Raw genomic sequence first — 24,321 nt, forward strand, 5'->3', positions numbered from 1 at the left:
GGCATGGGAAGGAGACATGTCCTGTCTCTGCTCCTTGTCTGGACTGAAATACAGATATTGAGGATAAAAATAGGGAAGAAAAAGGGACCTCGGAGAAATGTGGGTCAAGTATGAGAGGCTGCTTTTTTTTTTTTTCTTTTATGTAGTGGGCAGGGATAACACAGATCATGGTGCCTAGGAAAAGCAGATCTCAATCAGCAGTGGCAGCGGCGAAGTCTCTGAGCTCAGGTGGATTTCTGCAACCTCTTACAGGCCTGAAAGAGCTTCTCAGCTGACAAGCTGGCCCCGATAATAGGCTACTCCTTACCAAAGGTCTTTTCTTCCTGGTAGCCCAGGAAAATGCAGGTCCCCGGGGTGGTAGTTTAACACGTGAGCAAGGAAAAATCCCACTGCTGGTCCCAGTTACCAATTCCTCCTTGTGCTGTGGGGCAGGAAACACCACTCCCAGCCCACTCACCTGGATGGGCTTCGCCCATTTCTTCAGAATTGCTTCTGACCTGGTCAGCACCATAGGGAAGCCATGGAAATGCAGCCCACTCTTACTTTCTGAGTGCAGAAATGCATTTGATGAGCTGTGTTCACTTTCCAAGACCCAGACCCGGACAAGCACCTGTCTGAGCACCAAAAGAGCTCATTCCTAGGTGAGGAGAAGAGAGGGAAAGGCAGATATTCCAATTAGCACAAGAGAGGGGAGAAGACACTCACAGCATATAGAGCCTCCTTCCATGGAGTAGTATTTCTAATTACAATTAATTAGGAATCGTAGAATGCTCCATCCCATGCTTTGTGCCTGGCTTTGAGCAAAATGGTTGGCAAAACATTTTTTGAAGAGTGTTTCACTTATGGTGTCAGAGATGTCACCTGACACCACCACTGTTACCTGGCCCTTTGTAAGGAGTATGCTGCTTTGCCCCACTGTGGACATAAATTGCTTTTCCTATGTCCTATCAGCAGTTCAGAGCCCTGGGAAGAGATCCCATCCCTAAGGAGAAACACCAGGGCAGCACAGCCAGCCCCTCTCCAGCTGCAAACCTGCCCAGCCATGACAGCTTCTCCCTGTTCCTACAGCTTTTAAAAAACTTTTTATATGCTCAAAGAAAGGCAGAAACACACAAGTCCAAAAAAAAAGTTATGCGATGACTATTTTCAGCATGCAGTTCTGTCCAGAAATCTCCCAGAAATCAAAGACTTTCTGAATTTGCCAGCAACAGTTAAAATCTATTTCCTTACTGCTGTTCATAATTTAACCACTCTCCCCTCTTACTTGCACTGTTTATACATGAATTCCTGCAGCATTATGTGCTTTGTATAAGCAGGAAAAGTCCAGTCCAGACACGGCTCCATGACAGCCCCTCCTGACTAATAGCAGAATTATCCTTACATAAGTCCTTTCTCTTCCCTGGCATTTTTTCTCCCTCCAGCAAGGTACTTCCCCGCACACCCCGGCAGGATGGAGTGGCTCAGTTCCATGCCTGATGTCGCAGTGCCATCTCATGGCAGCTCCAGTGCCAGCCTTTCACAGGAGATCCACTTGCTTTCAGCTCTTTGCAGGTGTTTTCTTGTTGAGCTGTTGAGGTTTTAAATTTATAAACCCTAAAAAAAAAAAAAAAAAAATAGGCAACGATTAAATCAGAGTTTTTGGAAATTACTTAAAAACCTTAGAAACTTAAGAGCCTTCCAAGGAAGCTCAAGGATGAAGAAAAATCAGCAGAGACAACTTATTTTCTAAGAAGCAGGAAGGATGGAGATGAGGGCAATGAAGATGCTCACATCACTTTTTTTTTGTAGTTAGCTTGACTCCAGAGGGAGAAACATTACCCTGATTGCTTCTGAAAACACGGAGAGGGGTCACCCTGGGCTCCCCTGGTCAGGCGTCCTGCTGGGAGAAACTCCAGGAAAGTCACCAGCTGACCCCACCACACAGCCACAGCAAGAGTGTGGGGAATCTGAGACACAAAGCCAGAGGAGTGGTGCTGCTGCTGCAGGGCATAAATGTAGAGTGACAAACAAGCTGGCTGGGAAATACTGAATGCAAACAAAACAAAAACGTCTCCCCAAAACTATTGCAAAGTGAAAAAAAAAGCCATCAAGCTTTCTGTGCAGACCATGCCTGTGTCACACAGTGCAGGATCATTTCCCAGTTAACCTGGCAGGCCACCCTGTCCTTTCACAGGCAAATATTATTTTGAAAGGTTGCTAAGAGCCAGCAGTGCTAATGCATTTGGGTCAGGATTTTCCTACTCCAAACCCCCTATTTTGTGACCAAAGACATGCAGGAAAAATCCCTTCTACCTTTGATGGGATTTACAGTGTGATCCACCCCACGGCTGTGACAGCTCCAGCAGGGAGGCAGGGCTGCCAGGATGGGTGCTTCCCTGGTGGGGGGCCACAGAATACGATTACCCAGGGAGGGCACATCATGGCACAGGATTACATGCACTATCCATCACTTGCTGACTGTGTTGTTTTCTCTTTGCACACTTGTATGGAAATGTAACTACAAAACATTCCTCTGAGCTGTTCACTGATGTGCAAATATAGCTTTAAATGACTTCGCTAGGAAAGAATCCTCACTATTTTATACAAATTGTCTTGCATGTTTATTACACAGAATCAGGATCCAAAAAGAAGGGGATCCATCCCATGCCTGTTCATAGCTCTGTTACACATTATGAGCTGAACATACTCCAGGCCCCCTCACATGATGAATGATACCTACTTTGCTCTTCACTTCCAGCCTGCTCCCATGTGCTTATTTATTTATGGAGCCTCAGTGCGCTGATGGATACTCTCCTAGTTCCTCCACGAGACAGAGCACATCACAGGCACTGGGCTTGCAATGGGCAGTTTGGAGAGGGAGGGTAAAACCTGAAACTGCTCCTGGCCTCACCACTGTGCAGGGACACCCCAGGACTGCTCCAGAAGTGCTGCACTTCCCACTGACATTGTTCCCAACAGCTGGGAGTTTCCCCACCACATTTAAAGCCCCTTTTCCTGCCCCTTGACTAGGAGCAGAGCACCAAGCTGGACTCAAGAGCCATGCAGGTGCATGGATGCCCACCCGCCCACTCCAGGAATGCTGTGCCTGGGAGGTACCCATGGGATGTCTCCCTGCTGTATTTAGCTTGGCTGGCTCAACCAGCCCATTCCACTGTCTGCAGAGCCTCAGGGAGAGTGGAGGAAAACAATGTACTGTCCAGCCAAGCAAAACACGGGGAGGTCAAAAGCTACTGCACGGCTTCTTGAAGATGACACACACCCGAGGCAGGTCCACTTATCTCCTGGCACGGGAGCATCCTGCAGAGCCCTGCACTAACACCACAGCTCCCAACCCCAGCTCCTGCCCCGGGCTCCTGCACACACCACTTCCCTCCCAGGGATGAGATTTTGTAGCCTGGGTGGGAGGAAGGTGCTGGGGTGGGTAGTCCCGGTGCAAAGCGCAGCCCCCATTTCCCTGTCGTGTGGTATATACGGCTTCAGAAATAATCCAGTGTTCATTACCTTGTCAAATTAAGAAATTCAGAGCTGTCAAAGTGTAGCAAAGATTGGAGGTGGCTTTTATAGCAAACTGTGGAATCTCCCACTGTTTGTCTAATCTAATTTCCTCATCCTTATTGTCCTAAGAGAATCATTACAAGACAGGGAGAAGTAGAGAGATGAAGACAGGAACAATTTCCAACTGAAGGCACCTCCCCCTTCCGTGTGTGTGTGCAGAGGAGAGGGTTTATATAAGCTGTGTGGGATCAATAATTTTCCTCTCTCAGGTTTATGTTTTAAGACAACTCTTAGATTTCATCCCCTCTGGTTAATCTGCCATAGAAAGAATATAAAAATATTCTTTTGTCTGGTGGCAAACACTCCTGTCCTCCAGCACTGGCTTTTAAGAAGGCAGTGCCAGAGAGAGCAACATGTGGCACATCTCAAGCCCCTTCAGTTGAGATGAAGCCCTAGAGGAACCAGCTGCTGTGGCAGCAGAGGGTGAACAAGCTGTCCAACAACAGCAGCAAACCCAAATAAATTAATAGTCAACACCATCTCTGCTGGGGAATGAAAGGTTAAAACCATGCCAGCAACTGGTTGGGGACAGGCTTTTGAGGCAAAGCTGCCGTTCCTTGCCTGCTAATTGTTATGTTTTCCAAAGATTTCATCAACTAAGTTGTGTTCAACAAACTGCTATTTAATTACTAGAGTAAAATCCTGTTAATTAGCCAGCCCCAGAAGACAGCCCTTCATCCCTGTTAAGTGAAATTCCCAACTAATCCCTCTAGCAGCCATTGTGTTGCAGCCTGGAGAGCCCCAGAGAGCTATTAGTGATGCCAACAAAGGTGGGGGGAGCATCAGAACTTGGCCCCCACCTGCTGCCAGCGGTTGTCTTCAGCCCTGGGAAGCTGCAGACCGCACAAGTGTAACACTCAGAAGTAAAAAAACTGTTCATTCCTCTTACCAATCCACAGCTCTCCCTCCCGGCTCCAGTTGCCCAGATGGCTTCAACCACAGCCTGGCCAGCATCTCCTCTTCCCCTGTGCTCCCATCGCATCCCTGGGCTGCATCTCTTTTCTTCCTCTGTACAATCCACGCCCGTGCCCACGCAAGAGGCCAGCAGTGCCCTCTCAGCCGGCTCCACACCACCCTCCACCTATCACCACGAAGTATCCAAGCTTTCCCCAGGAGGATACTGTGAGCACTTTTACAAGGTGCAACAAACAGTTCTAAACACAACCAGAACTCTCCTCTTAGCTCTCATCTCACCTGGCTTCCCAGGTGCATCAAGGATATGAAGTTTCCACAAAATTCACAAAACAGCCTGGATAAAAGAGACAAACGCTCCAGCTATGGAAAAAGCTTCATCCTTTCTGGAGAGTGCCCGAGGGCACCATTCGAGTGTGGGAGGGATCAGCCAGGGCTGGTTCCCACCCCAAGAGGGAATCAGGTTTCTTTCATTCAGCTAGTCTGGAGTTTCTCTGCAGTCTGTCACCATGGAAGTTAAATGTTTTAATTTGACATTGAAATGCCAGCAGAAATTAATTTTGATAGGAAGTTGTAGGCACTTCTCTGATATCCATTTAAACAGTTTGGAAGATTTTGAAGTACTAGGGGGCTCATTTAATCAAGTTCAATAAAGCAAATCTCCAGGTGAAAATAATGAATATTTAAAAGAGTTTAAAAATTAACTGTTCAACATCATTTGGTATAAATACATCCCTAAAGATGTAGGGATGAAAGGACAGTTCAAAAAATCTACTAAATCTTAAAATCAATGGTTGCAAAATTCCAATACACAATTTGTCATGTTCCTGTGAACTTGCACTACCCGGTTTGATTCGAGCCCAGTCTTGGATTGTGGCATAAGATACACTGAATTTTAGTTGAGAAGATATCCTTCAACCCTTATTCTAAGTAACAATAACTACCATCAGAATTAAGCCATATGGAAAAAAATGAAATCCCTGATTTTATAGACTAGGAACTTAGGAGAGTGAAAAATTTACAATTTGCAATATGGACCTTGATAGTCAGCATGTAGCTACCCTACCCTACAGCTAGAATAATGTCTCTTAAGTCTTTACCCAACATTGAAGCAGATAGGTCTTTAACATTAAAGAGGCACAGAAGACAACAACATAAAAATATTTGCCTTCAGTTGGATGAATAAAGTAATACCTTAAACTAGCAAGTTCCAGTGACATCAACCAGATCAGCCCCTTCTGCCAGCAGCTCCAATTCTACCGGAATCAACATCCATCCTGAAAACAAACCTGGGGAGAAATAAGAGGCTGTGGCTTGTTTCCAAAAGTAAAAGGAAGCAGAGGGAGAGGCGCATGATTAATTCTCCATTAGTATTCCACTTACATTTCCTCCAAAGACGGAAATATTTCAAGTGAGAAATCTTGCTCATCAAGCAGTTGAAAACATTTCTCCTCACTGTATTCTAACCCTCACTTCTCTGAAGTCACTTTTCCCCTCCATCACACAGGCCTGGAGGCTGTCCAGGTACATCCCAGCTGCAAGTATCCACTGGTACTTCACACTTCTTCACTGAAAAAAAATTTAGTCTAAGAACAAAACAGAGAGCTTTTAAGAGAGTAAGTTTTAATGTAAAATACACAGGTTTGAAAAAGTAGGACCAGTAACATTTCATCCCAGAAAGCAATTACAGAAGCAAGACACTTGGATTTTAGAAAATGTGTTTAATTAATAATGCTCATTAACTACACAGTTTTAATCCATAAATACAAGTTAAAGTTATAAGTACAAGATAAAGTTGTAAAAAAAAAAAAAAAACTCAAATGTGTGATACTTATTTTTAAATTTATTTGATCTTTATGGCTGCTTCTGAATATACTAAAGATGTGGAAATCAGTGCAAGTTGAAGAGCTGCCAGACAAAAACCTCTAAAGGATGAAGGAGTGCTCAGCAGAGGGTATGTTCATCTCCACCTTGCAGCTTCTTGTAAGAGGAACTACATCAATCTTTGGTAGTATATTAAAACACCTCAAATAGTTAATATAGACAAACATTTAAAGGTTAACACTGTTTTTATTTCTATTCAAGCTGCAACACAAATTTATTTTCTGTATTTTTTGTTTATTTTAGAAAGAACACTTAGGAAGTTTTGAGGGTTTGAAACTACAGACGATGGGATCTCTTCCTTTGCACTGAAGCCAGCAGCAATTCTGACACTGACCTAGTGGGTGCAGATATGGGTCTGACGTACTTAAGGAAGTGGAAGGGATGGATCCAGTTTGTACAATTCATTAGAAGTTATTCATGACATTTTTTCATGAATATACAGAAAGGTACCACAAGAAAGCATACAATATAAAACCATAAACACCCCATCACCCTTAAATAAGAGGGGTGGAGTTTGCAGGATATTCTACTGAGAAATTTCTGATTCCAACCTGAACAAGGGCTCTTCTGAAATCAATACAATTAAAAGACATTAACATCATCCTACACAGGGTTATTCCCAATGTAAGTGTGTTTTCTTTAATTGCTCACTTAAGGTACCCTTTTCTGTTTACATTTACAGTATGTGCTGTTGTCAGTGCAAGACCAGATTACACCAAACATTAAAATAAATGCAGTGCAATTTCTTTCTCTCTTGGGACAAAACCAGTGAATATATTTTAACATGATAGGAATGTTTCAAAGTGGAAATTGAAAACACATTTCCCCAAGCCAGGATTCCTCTATGTACAGCACATCTTGGAAAAGCAGCATAGCATCTCTGAGCATGTTTGCTTTTCACCAAGTACAGCAGAGAAGAAAAGAAGGTCTACTGTCTTAATGAAATGGGAACAAATATAATCAGGTTGAAAAAACAAGTGGCCAAAATATTTTTTAAAAAAACAACAAAGAATTAAAAACACCAACTCAACATGAAGTAATGAATCATGTATTTAGGGGTCAAGGCAACTGTTCGGGGTTTTTTTCATATTCAGTAGCAATAGGCCAGTTTGAAATGTCAGAAACTCAAAAGGGCCAATCCCATGTAGCAGTTCTGCAGGGCTTCCACCATCCTCCTTCTTGTCCAGACCAGCTCAAAAAAAAATGATCTTGGCATACAATGCACTCAATGCTTTCCATGTCAGCCTTCAAAAGCATGATGCTCTCTGTGGGCTAGGGAAAAGAGAAGGAAAAAAAAAGGAATAGCAGAACATGTAAACTCTGTTAAGGAGTTGAAAAGATTAAAAAAAGAGAAGATAAAAATGTATAAATCAGTCAAGGGAGAACACAATGTGCCAACAAGGGATCTTTCAGAATACACTATTCTGATAATACATTTATAGGGAGCCTAAAATATGAGACCTCTTAAAATCCTGATTGTAAATTGTTCCTCTAAATGAATGCTTAAATTGGACAGCAGGTAGCTTTAAGAGTTATCAAGAGATTTGTTTCATTTGTTTTGTGAATCAGGCCTATTAAACATGAAACAAAACAGATTCTACAATGAAATTAAAAATATCTTTTGAATGATAGCTAACTTCTACATTGAAGGGACATAATTTTAGTGCAATGACAGATGCTACGTTCCTAAGTAATTAATGATAAATCAGGCAGGATATTCCCATAGAAATACTCTACCAGCATCTTGTTTTTCTAAGGAAGGTGGAAATTAACAGTACAAAATACTTACATTTATTAAAGACTGCTTTAAAAGATGTGTGTGGGAGAAGTTCATGAATCTTTTCTAAAACTTTTGCTTCATTTGCTGAAGAGGAATTCATGTTCCAGACTTGCACAACATCTTCATGGTCACGAACACTGACACTAACCCCTATTACTTCATCATCTGCATAGAAGGGGAAGAACCATTAAGGAATACTTTGAAAGTGAGACATGTCTAATTTGCTACTTATGTATTATGAAATAGTGCCCAAAAGCTGGAAAAAAAATGAAGATGTGAAAAAAAGAGCAATCTCCAGTGAGGAAAATACCAATGTTCAAACCAAACAAAGTAGTTACCAGAAAGAAACTGTTTTTAGAAGCTATTGGAAATATTACTTCATGGTGCTTTTTATGAAGTGCCATAGGATTATTCATCTTTGCTATTAACACTCTTAGACTTGATTAGAAGGGAATCACAAGACTCCCTCCAGTAAGGTCAGCAATATGAACTACTAAAGATAATTTACACCTACAGTGATGTCTACAAGCAGAAATGGGAGGATGAAAGTGAAACAACTAAAACCCTAGGAACAGTAATTGGTGGAGATCAGGCACCAGATTTTCCAGACTTTGCTCTCTTTTTCCTTTACATTTTGTCAAGGCAGCAACAAAAAAAAAAAAAGAAAACAAAATTAATGAAATTAATAAAGCCCAAGTCAGGCTGCTGCTGCTGCCAGTGCTGGTAACTCGGTGCTAGGCTGAAGAAGCCCTTTTTGGTGTGAAGTTCTCAGGATTCAGCTTTATGGAGAGCTCAGAGGCTATGCCACAGCTGGGGGCAGTGGCTGCCTCCAGCTGTGAGCTCCATGGCACAGCGGCTCTGTGCATCCCAAGGAAAGGGTCACTAACAGTACACAAAGGTGGTGTCACAAGCACATGGCCAAGGAGCCTCTTTGGACAGCAGAATATCACATATTTGCTTAAAATGACCCCAAGACAACCCTATCAGTGTATAAAGGGTGTGAGAGACACCATTTGAAAAGTTAATTGCTGAACTGCTCTGTGAACTTGCGAAATGCCATTCTTTTTTATGGAACGATACCCAGTGAAAGACAATTCCTAAAAGGATATTCACTGTCACTGTAACAGCCACTCTAATCAGATATTCATGCGTAGAGATGAAGAAAATACGGTGAAAAGAAATTATGAAGAAATATCTTAATCATTACCTGCTGCACAACAATCTGTAAACTGCTCTCCAATAGCTGCTAGCAGTAGCTCTTTCCAAACTGCAGCCTAAGGGGGCAGAAAAAAAGTTACATTTGCATTATTATTTTTAATTTAAAAGTCAGGTTTGCTAGGTCAGTTTTGAGTGTCTTCTCTTTCTGAGGTTGTCTAGACAAAAAAGAGTATTTATTGTAAGTGCATGCTGTGTTATATAATTAATTGTTGGGTCTGTACAAGATGGTTCATCTTAGCCAAGGAGAAGCTGTGCCCACATGTGATGAAGAATGAAGCCAAAAAAACGAGAAACAGGCATAAAGGTGTTATTTATGCTATTTACAAGGCACTGAAAGCTGACTGAAGTTCACCTTCAAGCAAACCTTTCAGAAGTGACTGAGGCCATGTGGTGCATAGTTTGAGAGATCAAAAGTACCTTCATATCAAAAAGGGGCTGTCATTCAGCCTCTGAAAAACAAGGCCTCTGGGGTCCCTAAATTCACTGCCCAGTAATTCAGGCTCTCCAAACCACTTGTCACTTCTGACAATCTTCACACCTTGGATTATAAGAGGAAAAAGACAATTCCAATTTCAGTCTTTTGTGACCACTTGGGACTGCAGGGGAGGAAAGCTGCAACTTACATACAAGGGAAAAGCCCACAGGCAAAATTCAATTAACTTTTGGCTGAAATTTTGAGTACCATCTTTCAGCATTTAATGCCTTCTACAAGGCTGTCACATTTTTCTGACACTTCACTTTTTCTGTTTAAAGGCCTGATCCAGAGCACACTTACACACATAAACACCATATGTGAAGAGGTCAAATCTCCTTTCTGTGGCAGTTCACAGAAGTTACTCACATGAATTTGATTAGGGAGGCAAAGAGAAACACACTTATTTCATTAGAGCTCAAAGATATGCCTGAATAGACTTCATCTTCCACACTTTTAAATGAAAAAATATATAATTTAGCATAGATTATCAGGAAAAGGTCTTTCTATTTTTCTTTGTATGCCTATAAGCAAACAGTCTCGAGAACAAAGGTGGTTATAAATTACCATGTTTCCAAATGGAAACACTGCAGCTTTCATTTGTTTTATAATACATTGCCAAATGTTATCTAAAGCAAGAGATACGGAATTATTGGAAAAGAAACTTCTGCTCGTTGTCTTTAAAAGGTTATGGAAGTCAAAATAGTGTTTGGTTGTTGTGTTGGGTGATGCAAGAAGTAAAAAGCTTTACAACAGCTTTATCAAATAAAGTTTGAAGAAACTCCTTTACTAAACAAGGTCTGAGTAAAGAGTCAATATAACATACCGTACTTTCTTTAGGGACCTTCATTTTCCATATACCTCCTTTGGCATTGCTTTCTTCTTCCCTGTTATGGGAAATAGATCAGTGAAAATAAACATTCAAATCCACATTTAGACAACCTTATGTTTGTGGTTTAATTTTCCCAGAAAAATCCCATCTGAAATGCAATTACTAACTCCAGGGAGTATGACTCTGACTTATGACATCAGAGATAATTCTTTCATTGTTCATACGAAGTGTATCTCTCAACACCTAATCTCTTTCCTAAGTTTTGTGTGCTGGAAAATACTTATATTTTCCCTGACTACAGACCATCTTTGAAGTGGCTGCACACTGTATGGGAACAAGCCACAAAACAATTTTACATTTTACTATGGTAACCTTTAATTTTGGAAAACCTCTGGCATATTTTCACAGAAGCAGCTTATTACTCTTCCGTTTATTCAATTTAGTAAAAGAACATGAGCACACTTCATGTCAGTTCTGCAACAGCTAGAAATTAATTGCCCTTATTAAAAAGAGACTTGAGCTGCCCAGGGTCAGGGCAGACGTAACCACTAAACTGCCTTGTAATGACAAAGGCACAATGCACTAACCTGCGAGCTTCTCAAGTTTATTCTGTCACAATTCTTTTTCTAAGACTTTAAATTAGGGCTTCTAGTTTCCTGTTAAAACTCTGTAAAGGCAAAATTAAATAACCTAAAAACTCGTCTTTGGAATATCTAAACTCAGGATAACACCTATAGAGATTCCTCAGGATCAATGGTCTCCCACCAATCCTGACAGACGACGGGGAAAAGAGGGGGAAACTTTGGGAGGACATCTTCAAAATCTGCATCCTCAACTCTTACTTCAGGATTTGTCTTTCTTTCTAAAAGAAAAAAAAAAATTAAATGCTGAAATTGGCCAGTATACTGTAATGGTAATCTCAGAAAAGCTTCTTGGCAGTAATTATTGAAAGGTTAGCAAATTACTGATGATGAGATCAATCTCTTGCAATCCCTTTCCTAAAATGCAAAATTACTTTGATAGGCTTAAAAAAAGTGTTTAATTTTCAGAAACAATCTTTGCATTTTACACCTCTAATAATCACTTAACACATGAAAACTAAAAATAGGAAAAACAAAGCCAAAAAATCAAAACCCCAAATGCTCTCATTCATCCCTACAAAGATATTAAGACCTGCACATGATGGCCCAGTTGATTTATACAGACACCAATGTTTTTTCATACCCACTTTAGCTATCCTGACCAGTCACAGTATTTTCAGAAAAGTAACATGACCTTCAGATGCATTCACTTTAGAAATTTACATCTCCAGTAGATTAGGGCAGAAATCTCCTGTAGTAAGTCACCACAAAGTTAGACAACTACGATTCAGTTAAAGAACCCTAATGCAATCACAATCTATGCAAATGATGCCAAAAAGATCAAAACTCTTCAGAAAGTGCTGGGGTTCTCTGAGATGTGACAGAACTGCAACAGGAAGAAGAGATGCCAAGTTTGATTTCTGAAAGGAAAACATCAATTATTTATACTTTATTCCATTACTATTCTACAATCAAGTAGGAATTTGCTGCAATGAATCACCTCATAATGTCTTAAATTACTTTTAATCCAAGGTGCATGGGCATGTGTAGGCATGTGAAGCATGTACTTCACCTGTACTTTTGCACAGGCGAAAAAGGGTTAAGGACCATCAGTTGTTTGCATCATTATTTCACCAGCTTCAGTGGAAGGAAATAATGTGCAAGCTAAAAAAATTCAAATAGAAGTAACTTATTCTGTGTACTCCTGAACTGAAATTCAGAGTCATATTCTAATTTCTTAGCTCCTATTTCATAATCTATTTTCGTACATTTACATCCAGAGGTGGACAATGAAATTGCAGTCTGTGTTTTTAATAAAGACTCTTTGGTACAAGTCACTTTTAAACTGAACAAGAACCTCAGGGTATTTCTTTCATAGGTCTTTTGAGTCCAGGTGTTTGCAGCCAACAGAAACAAGACACTCCTGTCCCACACCTTTCACCCCTTCAGGTTATTCACTGCCCATTCCCAGAAATTACTGATGACAACATACGTACCAAAGCGGGCGCCTTTCTCCCCGCATTAAATGGTAGCTACATTTCAGAGGCAAATTTGTCACAGGAGCAATGTTGTTGTAGACACTCCAGAAATCCTTGAAAAGGAAAAATATTAGTTGCATTAACACAAGAGAGTGTTTCATGCAGATTTATTTCCTTGCTCATTTTCTCTGAAACAATTATGCTTCCTTCTCCTGGAGAACTGGCACCTTCTACGTTATAATAGAATGCCCTGAAAAGAACTTCTTACAAGTTCATTTCTACTTTTATTTTTTTTACATGCCAGTCATGCATAAGTGAAGGTGGAAAAAAAGGAAGCAGTTGAAATGCAGATTATCCTTTTGAATACAAAGGGAAAAAATCATCAAAACTAGAGTCACACTGAGTATGTCAGAACAAACCAGTACATAAAACTTCCTTAGCATATTAAAAAAATGTATTTATATCAAATATCCACCTTGCTTCACTTAAGACTAGCCTAAGCTTCATTATGATTATCCTGAGTTACAAAAACACCACAAACAATAATTCTGGTGAACTAAATGTCTAACCAGCAACCCAGCTAGTTTATCTGAGTGAAAGGGTTCAACCAGATGCAAAAAACCTGAGATGCACATGTCAATACAGGAGCTGGGGAGAAATTCAAAGATCCAAGTTACCAGGAACCATTGGATAACTTCCCAGTGTTTCTGCTGGTAAAAGCAGAAGCTGTCATGCAGGTTTGGGGTGGATAAAAAGGCACCCAAAAGCAGTAGTGAGCAACAGGGAGAGATGACTGAAAAGATCCCAATCTCTTCTCTCTTTATGCAACAGTTGGGAACAGAAAAGATTTTTAAAGACTTAAGATGCATCAACATGTGGTGATGCAATATTAATCATTAGTGCAACTCATGAAGTATTATCTAGACAAAATATTTAAGTATTATCTAATACATTAAGTATTATCTAATACTTCACCACTAGCACAACTTTAGAAACAAGGATTGCAACATTATGTGATAAAATGTTGTGGCCCTTGGCAACTCTGCCTAACAGCTATTACCTTTACCCAGCCACAAGAAGAAATGGAAGACTATTAAAAATATAAAAACTTGGCATGAAACACCCATTTCAACTATGATCTTACTCTTAACTGGTTGCGTGATCAAACCCTAAAGCTACTTGCAGAAGAAGGAGCAGAGGTACACTGGTAGATGGCTGTGGAAACATTTGAGAGCTCTTCTTGTCCTGAGCTAGGGACTTAGTTTGAAAGGTTTTGGGTTTGGAAATCTCATGCAAAGTAACAAGTTGTGCAGACCTTCATGAGAAAGCCTTATTTAAAATTTCAGTAGATTGCTACAGCTGTGCTTCTCAAAGAGAAGGGTCTGGCATTACCCTAAAATTCCAGATTTAGTGAACTAGTCAGATTAACTCTAAGGTGAGACAAATACCAATTTGCTACACTTCATGCTAACTGGGGTGTTAAAAAAGAAATACAGTTTTACTTGCAGGAGATGCCCTCTACTAGGCAATGGCAGATGACAGACATGCAGAATTTCTCATTGCTGCAAGTATCACACGGTTTAAGAGTACTATAATTCAGTTTGCTAGAATCTTTTTTTAGATACATACTCAAGGAGAGAAACCCCACAAAAAAACTCCAAAAAACAAACACATGCTGCAATTTTTAGTCTTTGCGTAATTAATTTCTGTATTAAAAAAAAGGAGAAAAGGATGGAAAAATACTTAAAATACATCAAATATAATAATTCAATATACTAGTGGAAACTCAGGAAGGCTTAAGAATTCAGCATGCCCAATCCAATATGCCTCCTCCTTTTCTTGTCCGGAAAGCCAAATGAAATTCAAACACTGACTCAGTAATACAAACACACAACACCAGTAGTACTCACGTTTCACACCTCAGGTAAGCAAAGCCACAGGTGTGACTCATCCTAGGAAGAAAAACGAAACTTAAGGTGTGAAGTTACATTAGTAACATGTGGCAGCTCCTGTAGCAGAGCCAGACGCCTTACCTGCACTGTTTGTACTGTATAAATCTTCTTCAAATTTAATGCACATTCAGCTGCTGTTGTACCACGAAGTGACCTTGAAAACAAAGCTCAGATTAGTTAAAATATTTATTTTGTCAAGGAGGAAGGGAAGGGAGATGAAGAGGGAATGTGAAACGCGAGTGTGAAGTTGAAATGTTCACATGTCAAAGGGGAAGTCCAACTCCAAATTATCACGAATCATTTAAAGATAGGCGTTCAAGCTCTGTTATACTTGCAAATAAGTTAACATTTGCCACGTAATTTGTAAAATTAAACAGAACGATTAGGAGTTTAAGCCAAGCAGCACAGTGCTGCTCTCAGAGCTACTACACACCCTCAGAGCCCTGCTGTTCACAGGTGAGGTGCTACAACAAAGGGACGGCATAATGCTACGCCAGAATTATTTTAAATTGCATTTAATACACCGCAGCCCCCGTTTTTAGCGTTTTAAGGCACTCCCGGTGCTTCACACTTTGAAAAGGAAGCTCATCTGCAGTTTGTGCCGCCCAGCCTCGCCGGGCCCTCAGCGCGGGCCGCTAGGTGGCGCAGGCGCACAGCCGGCGGTGAGGCGGGAATGGCGGGAATGGCGGGGCGCGCGCGGCGGCAGCTGCCCTCAGCCCCGCGCCGCCCTCAGCCCCGCGCCGCCCTCAGCCCCGCGCCGCCCTCAGCCCCGCGCCGCCCTCAGCCCCGCGCCGCCCTCAGCAGGCCGGCCACACCCGCCACGAGCTCCTCGCTACCCCCGAGGGGTGGGACACGCACATGGCCTGAGGAGAAACACAAGTCCCACGGGGCAGCTCTGCCGCCGTGTGCTATGTCACCCAACATACCCAGGGAACCGCCATGGCTCCAGGCAGTTCTTCCACCACCGGCACTGACGCCTTCACTGATGCATCTACCACCAGCACGCCCTATAAAGCCAAGAGATCCTTGGGTTGGTCTCACTGCCAGACACTCTGGTACACCAGGTGTGGTTCAGCTTCTGTAGCTCACTCATACTGGCCATCACCAGCTCCCACCCGTGGCTGCTTCCCTGCTCAAGGGCCTCCAGGGGAAGCCATCAGAGGAGTGGTGGAGGTCACTTGTCTGTCCAGCCTGGAGGAGACTGAGGGGAGACATCATTGCAGTCTACAAGTTCCTCATGAGGGGAAGTGAAGGGGCAGGCACTGAACTCTGTGGTGACCACTGACAAGGACCCAAGGGAATGGCTGGAGCTGTGTCAGGTATAGGGTTGGGTATCAGGAAAAGGTTCTTTCCCCAGAGGATGGTCAGGCACTAAACAGGCTCCCCACGGAATGGTCACAGTCCCATGGCTGCCAGAGCTCCAGAAGCACTTGGAGAATGCCCTCAAGCACAGGGCATGACCCTTGGGGATGGTCCTGTGCAGGGCCAGGAGTTGGACTTGATGATCCTCGTGGGTCCCTTCCAATTCAGGATATTCTGTGATTCTTTAGGTGCACACACAGCACCAGCTGCATTCCATCATCTGAAAGGTCTTTTCCAACCTAAATGGTTCTATTTATAATCTTTTTCATGACTCTTCAGTGCATGAGACATGGGACGGTGCATCCACATCCCCAGACATCCCTGCGTTCCTGTCACTGTGCTAACAGTACATCGTAACACCCACCTTACAATTCCCAGCACACAATCCCACAGACACAATTTTGGGGGAATGAGGTCAAAATTGCTAAGGCACATTCAATTTCTTAGAACTGGAAACATTTTTTTTTTTTTTTTGCCTTCAGAAGCTGAAATAGGATTTCTAAAGAAAAACGAAGATCAAAGACAAAAGCAACCTCCCATTGTGTCTCAGAAGAGGAAACAAAAATGTGTAAAATTACTAAATCTGGAAACAGACGCAAGAGAGCAGGTTTAAGGAAACAGAAGAAAACGCAGCTGTTGCTCGGGTATCAGCTGAAGAAAGGATAAAAGCAAACCAGATCTCAGCATCCCTCCCTGATACATCTGATCAGCATGAAATACATCCAGGGAAACACTGAAGTTACTCTCAGTTGTTACAGATATAATTGAAGCTCTGGGCAAACCCTAGATAATCATGTAAAGGAAGAAATTTAGTATGCAAAACTACTGAAACAGCATCACATGTTCAAAAGTCTAATAATAGCTCTAAGGTTTTTTCAAGGCTCCTATTAAAATAAGCTGCCTTAAAACTACATACAAAACCAGCAGAAAAATACCTCCCAACTTTTTCAGTATAAAACAGGCAAACTAACATCTACTTTACTATTTGCCTGTTAATTACCAGACCTGAGAGCACATTACAATGGTGGAACTGGCAGGAAACAAACAAAAAACCCAAGAAATCACTGTGGCACAGCTTGTAATACAGTGGCTCATGAACTATGAGAAGTCCCATTAAAAAATGGTAACTTGAAACAAAAAATATCTGTCATCAATGTGATAAAAGGAATTATCATAGTAAGGTTTGGGGGTCTGGGGTTTTGTGTGTGTGTGTTTGGGCTTTTTTTACTTACACTTTACATTCAGCATTAAAGAGCAAAAAGAGAAAGTCACAGAATTTAACAGAAACAGAGCCAGTCACATTGCTTTTGAAGGCACAAAAAAAGGTAATCAGTTAAAACAGACTTTAAAACTTATCAAGTGATTTAACTATTTGTTAGTAGAGAGCATCAGATTCACAACAAAACTACCCCTTGTTTTTTTCTTGCTGACCAAACTAGCACCTCTCTACTAACACTTTGTTCCACGTAGAAAAGAACACAGACAGGCAAAACCCGAGGTAAATTTTGCCTCTTGTTGCCTCACCCCACTGCCCAAGAAATTACTTCTCTTCTGCACTATTTCTGCCACTGGTGGCTTAGCAGTCACCAAGGCATCTGGCATTACATATGTTGTACAACATATATTATCATCACTCAATATCCTTGTGCTGATACTGCCACTGTGTTGCTTTGATAGTAAGGTCTACTCAAATAAAAGATGAAAATGTATTGTCTAGCCATAGCCGTCACAGGTTACCTACATCATCATGGCAGCCATTTAGCAAATTTAATGCCATTTGAAAGAGCAGCTAAGACAGGTAGACAGAATATTCCACTCAGAGGTTACAAAATGGCCCGTTTTGATAGCTGCAAATAACGTTTTCCAGAGAAACTGTGATAGCTGGTAGGAAGCACCAACCAACCAGCAAATTACCTATTTTAAAAGTTATGGTGAGTGACCATTTATTCCTAGTAACCTGCCTGGTAAGTGCTCCAGGCCCACCAGATTACAGTGTTATTTCAGCCTTTCACTCAGCTCTGGAAAGTGTCAGTCATTTATGGATATGAGCATGAACACTAAAATGTTTGTGTCTGAAAAACAAACAGTCAAAAAAACTGAAACTCTACTAAGAAAATGTAATTGAGAAAATTATGATGCATCAATTTAAAAGTTCAGGATAATTTGCTCTGGAATTTACACCTACAAAAATTTGGTTTCATGCATGATTATAAGGCAGAGACAATATTTTAATCAGACAGACAGAAAAAAAAAGCCTTGAATTTCATGCAAAATTCCAGACTCCTGACAAATCTAAACTGTAGTGTTTCTGTGATAGTCGCCCAGAAACTCAGCAGCTCCACACAGATGACCACTCAGGACTTTTGTGCCTTGAAACTCACAAAATTGGGATTTTTGGGTTTTTTTTGTTGAGTACACAGTTGAAGTGAAGTTTAAATTAAGTTAGCAGAAATGACAGATGATTTTCAAGTGAAGGAATCTGTAGAAATTCCTATTTCTGTAACTCTCCAGTAAAAACTTGCACTATAAGGAGTAGTTAGACGGTTGTGCATTTTAATAAAAACCTCAGTACACGTGGTACTACAAAACAAAACCCTGCAAATATTGACCCTCAAAATGAAGCCATTACAGGATTCTTCCCATTCAGTTAATTTTACTGCCATCAACAATAAATTAACCCAATATGCCCTACTGACCTGTCAGTTATTGTCATGGTGAACAATTCATTTCCAAGATCTCAGCAGGCCCTGCCAATCCTCATGTGCACAGTAACAGGAAGGAGCTGGATCATGGCACCAGCCTGGCACTGACAGACGCTCGGGGGATGGGAATAGTTGTTCTGTCACAACTTTTCCTACAGTTGTGCGTCTGGGTTTCCCATGGAGAGTCTGCACATAAAATATTCAATGGTTCTCCTGGTCTGTCTGTTTTCATGCCCTGTGATGCCACTGCATCTTCAGAACCTTTATAGGAGAAAATTTAGCGTGTTTTAGGACTAATTAAGTTGCCTAATCAGGCCAGACCCACTGTACAGCATCTCATGGTGAATCACACAGGAACGTGGAAACAGGAATAATCTCCACAAAATGAATCCTAATACCAGCTTGCTTCACTACTCCTTCATTATTCCAGCATGAATAAAGAACAAAGGATACAAAGATAAATTCCATTGTTTTATCCATGAATAAACCTCCAGGTGGTTGTGCTTATGTTAATTTCTGATGCTGAACTGTAGCTTTTCTGTTTTTCTGCAAAGAATTAAGTATAGAAGTTGTTTCATATGTGCTCACACTGGCCTTTGTTTCCCAGTGGGAATCTCATCACAGCTTTAGCGGGAGCTTTAAAAGCTGCCAAGCAGTTTTGAAAATACCCCTGTAAGTGCTTAGCCACAACTGCTTTTGGTATAAATAAGCAAAATATTTACTTTCAAAGCATAAAGTCAAAAACATGCTGTGGCAACTAAATAAATCTGGTAATCCATTCTGAATACAAAGACTGATTTCAAGCCATCAAAGCCTGTCAAAATGCACTTACTGGATTGAACATTCTTATAATATTAACCATCATTTTTCATTGTAAGCCACCTACTCATAAGCTGTAACAGATGAAATAGATGATCCTAGATAAATAAATTTTGCTATAGGGAAGAAGGGAAATTATTAAGTTTAGTTTCAAATATCTGATGTGTTCAGTTAGGAAGATTAACACATTCTTAAAATGGTTCAGTTATCAAAATGTATCTACCAAGCTTTATATAGAACTCATCTATAACATACAGAGAGAAAAATCAGCACATAAGGATAATACCTTATGTAAGAATATTTTGACTTTGCTGGAGTAGACAAATAACACTGCTTATTTGACAATGTTTATAAGCACATACTTCCCCTCACAAAGATACTGAAGAGTTAAACTATTCTTGCAAGAGAATTATCTAAAGGGCATTGTTCGAAATCAGGCAAGAAAACAGGGCAAGCAGGCCGTGATCCTGCAAAATGATGGGAAACTGGGAGGAGACACAGCCAGGACAGCTGACCCCAACTGACCCAAGGGATATTCCAGACCATCTGACACTGTGCTCAGTATATAAAGTGGGGGGAAGAAGGAGGAAGAAGGGATGTTTGGAGTGATGGTGGTTGTCTTCCCAAGTCACCATCATGCAGGATGAGGCCCTGCTCTCCTGGAGGTGGCTGAACACCTGCCTGCCCATGGGAAGCAGTGAATTAATTCCTTGTTTTGCTTTCCCTGCATGCGCAGCCTTTGCTTTCCCTATTAAACTGTCATTATCTCAGCCCATGACTTTTCCAGCTTTTACCCTTCCGATTCTCTCCCCGATCCCGCTGGTGGGGGAGTGAATGAGCACCCATGTAGTGTTTGGGTTTTGCCTGGGCTTAAACCACAATGAGATGGTATTGTGTCACCCAGGCTAAGTGAGAGTTGGGATTTGCAAGGTTTACAAAGTAATGTATTAGCATGTACACCAAAAAGTATAATCGTACATCAAAAAGTATAATCATCTTCACAGCTTTGTATTTACACAAATATCACGCCCAGATCCACAGCCCCAAATCCCATTAAGGGATGGTTTCAAGTGCATAATGTGGCTTGTTATCCACGACATCCCAGTCCTTGATGGTGATGTCACTTGACTTTTCCTTTTGTGCAATCCCTGTGTTGAATGTGCTACACAATATAGTGACCAGAGTGGTAATGTTCATGTTTCATTTTTTATATTCAGTGATGCATATTGACACTTTGTTGTAAAAAATAACTGAAAGACTACGCAATGTAGCAAAACCTAAGAGGGCAACCTTTCGTTTCAGAGCCAGGAGCCACTACAAGCAGAACAGGACTCTTATCAAGATAAACACAAGTGTGAAGTGCCACCAGCATGAATCAGCTTCCCAAGGTGGCACCAAATGCACCTGCAAGCCTTGCTGAAATTCCCCCTTCTCCCTAACATCACTGCAGGCAAAAATCCTACCAATGAGACATGTGGGTATGAACTTGGAAATCTGTAGAATGGACAAAATAAACAGCAGATGATCTAAACTCCTGTTTTCCAAACTTTTAGCACATGGCCTTGGAATATTTTAACAGTCAAAAAGGAAATCTCATTTGTCTTAAGAGGAAAACACCTGTGAGCTTCTCTGCACCTTCTTTGAAACTGCTGACCTGCGAGCATTTGAAGATCATAGATAGGATCTTATTTGTCAAACTGGTGAATAATATTCTCCCAAAGCTTTCATCACGCTCATTTTCCTAAGGCATTTACAGGGTAAGATAGCAGAGAGCACTATCAGATGATTGCTATTTCAGACACGGATACCAAGAAAGGCTTAGCACTAATGGGAAACGCAGATGCCCCGTGACACATGTGGGATGATGGCAATGAACCAGGACCTGGCCACAGGATGCCAGCCTCCAGATGTTCAGCCTGTGCCAAGGCATTCACAGAAACAAGTGCTGATGTAGATAAAAAAAGGCATTTACTTCTAAAGCAGTGTCCAGTGCTGCTATGATAAAAGCAAGGTCATGAACCCCAAGGGTAGCACATCACTAGTTGCTACTGAAAGTGCCACTTAGCTGATGGATATTTATTTTAACAGCATGACTTAATGAAAAGATACGTTTTAGAGATCTTAAAATTGTATGTCATGGATCTCTCTCACAGTAATTTAATAGAAAAAAGATAACTACATATCCATCTCAACATCTATTTATCCTTAAGCATCACTTCTTCCTGCTTTTCTCTGCAAATACAGGGTAAAATGTAGCAGCGGTCAAAAATCAATACCATCTCCTGAGGAAACAGCACTGCTCCACACTAGGTGCTACTGAAGTAGGCTAAAAAAGCACCCACAGTTATCTGCTACGGAAAGTCCATCCGATACAAGCTTAAGCTTCCATCAAATCTCTGTGGATGTACCAATAAATGTCCCAGCCACTTCTGTGGGGCTCTGCAGAGAGACGTGAACCTCCACACACAGCAGTAAATTAAGATCATGGTTCCATCTCTTGTGTGCTTTTTAATGCCTTAAATGATTCCTGAGTGTATAAAACATGTCTTGTTTGCTGTCATTCTTGTTCCCTGTCATTATTCTATCTCTGTTGCTGGTAAACAAAATACACAGTTTTGTGTGTATATATGGTCCCACTTTTTTTGGTTTTGTATATATACAGTCTCAGCTTTATAAGTTAAGAAACAACAATACAAATTAAATGCATTTACATGTCATCTGAAAAGACAAAAAAATAATCTATAGAATAACTGTATTTTAAGAGTCTAAAACATTGTGAATCAAGCCTTTAAAAAAAATGATAGGACTCAGGAACTCAAAATAGATTTTAGCTTCCAGTGCTGATTATAAAAAATAGACATGCTTATCTCCACATGGCTTGTGTAAACAAACAGACCTGGTTGGTGACTTGATTAAACACCAGTTCAAATTATTCGTTTTAAAAACTAAGCAAAAATACAACTCAGATCCTGAACCTGACCATAACTGCATTATGACTGCAAAAGGAGTAATCAGAAATAATTGGTGGGTTTATTTATTAGATTTGATTTGCAGGACATGAGAATATTTGTGCGTTTTCAACAGCTGCTTGTGATTTCTCTGTCACAAGTTGAAAAGCTACCAGAAAAATAACTAAAGAGGAGAAATTTACCAATAGCATGGGGTAGTATGTTCAGTGACAGAAAGGCTGATAAACTTGCCCTCTGGAGTGGGGAGAGAGGAGGAGAAATACACCCAAAAATTGAGAAAAGGAAGCTGTAGATTAAAAAACAAGATGCTAGAAAATACATGCTAGGAAAACAACATCAAATGCTGGTTAGAAACTTTCTTTTTCAGTTTTGGCTTTGGCACTTCTTCCCTATGCCTCACTGTGTGCACAACAGGGGTGAGCTCCCTTGGCAGCCTCTTTCCACGGCATTAGAGGCTCAAACTCTAAGCACATGAAACGTAATATTAACCTGCACATAATCAAAAAATTTTAGCTAATCCTTCAAAACATAGCACTTTGGATTTTAAGAACTGATCACCTACGGGAGCCAAACCTGATATTAAAGAGTTGTAAGATCGGACATGTCACAGTCAGTGGGACCGGATCCATCTGGGGCAGGGATGCACAAACCACAGCAGCGAAGCACAACCTTTACCCATCTATTCCCGGGGCTGGCGAGCGTCATCTCTAAATTTAGAGCTCAAACCTGCACCGACGGTGCCTGGACCCATGTGTGTCCGCTGAACTACAAAACAGAAAGCGTTTCCAAACCAGTTTCACTACGCGGCTCCCAGAACCGCTCCCGATTCCTTCGACGGGGACAGGCACCGGGACAGTCCCCCGCACCAGCACGTTTCCCATATGCAGCCCAGGATTAACTTCCCGCATCCAATCTGTTGGACGAGCGAACCGATAATCCCAGAGATGGGAATCCCTTCCTAGACGGACTTGGGGGGTTTCCCCATCTCCCGCCGCCCCCCGGCCCCACTCACTTGTCCAGCCAGAAGGTCCATGGCGAGTGCAGCGGCAGCCCCGGCGCGTCCCGCTCGGGGGGGCTGAGCGCCATCTCCCCGGGCGGGCGGGGGGGGCGAGGGGCGGGACGGGGCGCGGGGAGGGGACAAGGGACGCTGCGAGGAGGGACGCGGGTGAGGGTGAGCGGGACTCCGGCTTGGACAAGGGACAGGGGAGGGACGGAGAGACGGGGACAAGGTGCGACGGGAAGGACGGACAGACGGGCAAGGGGCAGGGTAGGGTGGTGACAGCGATAGACATGGCCGAGGGACCATTGGAGCGCATGGGTGGCTCCCCAAAGGGGCACAGGCGCTCGCACCATCCCGTCAGTGCCCTTCCTGCGGGGCATAGCTGAAGGGAATCGCTGATCTTCTTCCTTAGACCTTTACAACAGCCCACGGCCACGAGGCGCTGGGGCACACAGCGTACCCGATGCCACCACCCTGCACGGCCCCGCTAAGGGCAGCCCCTTCTTTGCACATACACAGGCCACACCGCAGACCCAGCGTGTCTCTGGGGATGCCTTACTGAGCAAAATAACCTTCGTTCTCCGTTTGGCTTGGCAGTGCTGACCAAAACACTAAATCTCTCTAGAACTCCCACTTTGAGGACACAAAACCCTTGCATGTTCACACACACTGCTGGCAGCCCTTCTCTGCACATACACAGGTCACACCGCAGACACAACGTGTCTTTGGGGCTGCCTTACTGAGCAAAATAACTTTTGTGCTCAGTTTGGCTTGGCAGTGCTGACCACACTAAATCTTTCTAAAA

The 24,321-nt window shown here is 42.0% G+C and overlaps 1 protein-coding gene across 1 annotated transcript; it reads right to left on the bottom strand.

The window, feature by feature from the left end:
- Window positions 1-7,591: 7,591 nt before the first annotated feature.
- On the bottom strand, window positions 7,592-23,602 carry EIF4E3 (eukaryotic translation initiation factor 4E family member 3; the record flags this gene model as incomplete). Its single annotated transcript, XM_082288666.1, has 7 exons — window positions 7,592-7,623; window positions 8,141-8,296; window positions 9,339-9,405; window positions 10,648-10,708; window positions 12,731-12,825; window positions 14,746-14,818; window positions 23,529-23,602. The coding sequence occupies 7 exons, from the start codon at window positions 23,600-23,602 to the stop codon at window positions 7,592-7,594; spliced, it is 558 nt and encodes a 185-aa protein (XP_082144792.1).
- Between the last annotated feature and the right edge of the window lie 719 nt (window positions 23,603-24,321).

Source organism: Coloeus monedula (genome assembly GCF_965178545.1).
Source record: "Coloeus monedula genome assembly, chromosome: 11".
NCBI lineage: Eukaryota > Metazoa > Chordata > Aves > Passeriformes > Corvidae > Coloeus > Coloeus monedula.